Source organism: Austrofundulus limnaeus, unplaced genomic scaffold, assembly GCF_001266775.1.
Source record: "Austrofundulus limnaeus strain Quisiro unplaced genomic scaffold, Austrofundulus_limnaeus-1.0 Scaffold316, whole genome shotgun sequence".
Taxonomy (NCBI): domain Eukaryota; kingdom Metazoa; phylum Chordata; class Actinopteri; order Cyprinodontiformes; family Rivulidae; genus Austrofundulus; species Austrofundulus limnaeus.
Genome location: NW_013952718.1, coordinates 6,699 through 10,178, shown reverse-complemented (window position 1 = coordinate 10,178; position 3,480 = coordinate 6,699). Strand labels below are relative to the sequence as shown.

The following is a 3,480-nucleotide window of genomic DNA, read 5'->3' as shown; positions in this document are numbered from 1 at the left end:
GTTCGTATGAACCCTTTGTACGAACAAAAGTAAGAGAAATTTAGGATAAGAATATGAACATGTTCTTGCATGAGGTCCATTGTTATCAAGGGCGCGCAGATTAAAAGGGAGTTCATTCCAGAGCCTGGGGGCCACAGAGGAGAAGACGGTCATCATGGGTCTTAAAGCGAGTATGAGGAATCATTAGGAGATTTTGATCCTGTGAGGGTAGGTAACATCAGGGTTTGTATGTGGAAATGAGACTTAATGTTTTCAGGTGCTTGGCCATGAAGAACTCTGAAAGTGAGGACCAGGATTTTGAACCGGATTCTGAATTTAACCGGAAGCCAGTGAAGTTCTGCTAGGATCAGGGAGATGTGGGTGAATTTGGAGGTTCGAGTTAAGAGTCTTGTTGCCGAGTTTTGGACAAGCTGAAGACGATTTAACTGTTTCTGGTTTAGGCAGGTGAACAAGCTATTATAATAGTCTAAGCGGGTAGAAATGAAGGCATGAATTACCATTTCCAAGTCTGAAGTGGACAGCAGGGGCCGGAGTTTTGTGATGTTCCGAAGCTGAAAGTAGCATGTGGAAACTAGATTCTTTATGTTTATCTAGAGACAGATCWKRRTCATGATCATGATATACTGGTCGATCATAAGCTGGTTTCCTTTACATCGTGAGATTTGTAGAACATAATTTATTTTTTAACCCTTGTTTAATGTTCAAGCCTTGAAAGCGCCCACCCTCTTTCTAATTCTCACCATACATGACCAGGGCCCTCATGTATACAGGCTGCACAGCTTTCACACTAAAAGCTGGCGTAGGGACAAATTTAGAAAAGTGCGCTGCACAAAAAAATCTGATATATAAAACTGTGCGCACGTATGTTTCTGCTCACCTTTCCTTTATAYATCCTAACGAACGTGGAACTGAGCGTACCTGAGACTCCTCCCGACACGCCTTTATTTAAATATGTAAAATACATGTAAACGTGTCCAGCGTGTGAGATTCTCCTCTGTTTATTTTGCAGTGAATCTTAACAAACCCATGTTTACATYAATGTGCAGAAGCTATACATATCAAAGATCTTGGCAAACTTACATAAACATGAGGGTGGATTATGTTGGTCTTGCTAATAGGGCTGCCAACCTGCGAGTAAAAAAAAMGTGTTTTCATCATTGACAAGATGACAATGTCCTGACATTAAACCGTTCAGTATGTTTTTAAACCTTACAGTATTAGAGGAGTTGTTTTTGTCTGGAGTCGCATAGCGAAAGAAAATGCCCACTTTGTCCACAGATACTGGCTTGACTTGCTCCCATCCACACACACGGACCAGCAGCTGGTGAAGTTTCAGCTCATGAGTGTGTCTGCACAAGAGAAAGCAGTTAGAAGACTGTTCATCACCTCAGCATTCATACTTCAGTGAATTTAACTGTCACTATGTCACCATTTCACAATGTCGCTTTCTGATTACTCCATACATTTTGAATTATCCATAGAAGATGACCCAGGGTGACCTTTCTATTGATAGAAAAACAAAAACAGCACACAGTGTTTAGAGCTGTGGCCTCAGATAGAAGGTCCTTGCTTTGTTCTGACTTGGGGACTGACTTTGTGGAGTCTGTATGCTTCTCCTTGTACATGACTTCCTCCCAAAGTCTAAAAACATGCATGTTAGGGGAATTGGAAATTCTAATTTGAATGTAGGTGTGTGTGTGTAGGCATGGTTGTGTGTCTTCACATCTCTGTGTTGGCCCTGTGATGGACTGGCAGTTTGTTGGTGTACCCCGCCTAATAGAATCAGAATCAGAAACACTTTACTGCCTTTGTCAGTAAGCGAGTTACAGACTAGGACTTTGCTCAGGTGTAGTGGTGTAAAGAGAAATAAATGAAACTAACTGGGTGAAGTGAGGAAGGAAAACAAGACAGAATTCAATAAGAATAATGAAGATAAAAACACAGTATGAATTCTACTCAATCYTTTATAAATGAGGCTCCAGGTCCTCATGACAAGCAGCCTGTGGTGCTTAAAGCTCTGAGTAAACTAATAATCACAGCCAGTGACTCCTGAACACCAAACTTGTYCCAACTGGGTTGGGAGCTTGTCTTGTCACATATATACATTATTTATTTTCCGCTGTGCTTCACCAAAGGAATGGTAGACCTGCAGTTTATTGGTTGACCTGCATCACTACATAGTTTAMTGTTTGATCTTCAGCAGAAGCCCAAAGTGAACCAAGTGAAAAACAGTAATAATGCCCAGGCGATGGAGCTCAAGCTGTACCGGTGGCGAAGTTTCTCACGGGYTTCAAACTCAAAAGGAATCTCTTCCCCGGGCAGCACTTCTCTCCAGTGACTGACATTGTGGGCATCATCATTTCCTGAGCTGTCGACGTCAGCGATGAAGCCTGCACTACTGCTGTGAGACAGTGCCACTCTGTTGGGATGGAAAAAAGATGCATTTAATGACCTGGGAATAACATCCACCCAGCTTCCTGTAAGATCTACCAGTGTTGTCCTTTGGCTGTAGGTACACTCTACTGTGAAAAAAGTATTCAGTCCTTAGAGAATTTTTCTGTTTTTGTTTTTTGGTCACTTTTTAGATCAAACAAGTTTTACTAAAGAAACTGCATTTCCTGTGAAAGCTTATTCCTGACTGATTTTGCTGAAAAAGTCTTAAGAAGCTGAAGACAAGCTGAAACCTTTTAAATGATAAACTGTTAATGCGAGCTGAGTTTAAAATGAACGTTTGCAAAAAGAAGGAAAATAAAAGTGAAAACATAACAATAGCAGAAATCTGTAGAAAAATGCTGAATGGAGAAGAAATGGAAAAAAATAGTAACACTTTATTTGAAGGGGCGTRCATAAGGCTGACATGACCCTGTCAAACATGAGGGAGTCTTCATGAATGTTTATAAACTCTCATTCCATAAATTATGACCCATTTAATTTAAAGCTGACATTGTTTAAAATGTCTCAGTTATGACAATTTGACAATAACCAAGACAAAAATATATTTTAGTTTGCCGATAAATTCTTAAAAAATCAGATAATGTGATTTTCTAGATCTGTTTTCTCATTTTGTCTCATAGTTGAGGTCTAACTCTGATGTCAGTTAAAAGCCTCTCATCTTTTTAAGTAGGAGAACTTGAACAAATGGTGTCTGATTGAATACTTTTTCTCCACTGTACGTTGTATGATGCAATAATTGCTCCACACTTCATTTATTGTATTGAAATCTGGGGAAAAGCATTTAAAACAATTACAAATTCTAATCTTGCTTTACAGAAAAGAGCTGTAAGAATTATCACTAGAAAACATTACAGTCACCCATCAAATATATTATTTTATCAACTGAAATTATTGAAATTCTACAATTTGGTTGATTATATTATTTTACAGGTTATGTATAAGACTCATAAAAACACGTTGGGCCTCATGCAAGAACATGTTCGTATTCTTCTCCTAAATTTCTCTTACTTTTGTTCGTACAAAGGG

At 39.0% G+C, this 3,480-nt stretch overlaps 1 protein-coding gene across 1 annotated transcript in view; it reads right to left on the bottom strand.

The window, feature by feature from the left end:
- Positions 1-3,480, bottom strand: part of LOC106527235 (vacuolar protein sorting-associated protein 13D) — a gene marked incomplete at its 5' end in the record, with an annotated part of 64,580 nt that overhangs the window by 54,604 nt on the left and 6,496 nt on the right. The window contains 3 exon segments of the mRNA XM_014022063.1: positions 1,081-1,128; positions 1,214-1,349; positions 2,267-2,419. Coding sequence (XP_013877517.1) covers positions 1,081-1,128; positions 1,214-1,349; positions 2,267-2,419 — 337 coding nt within the window.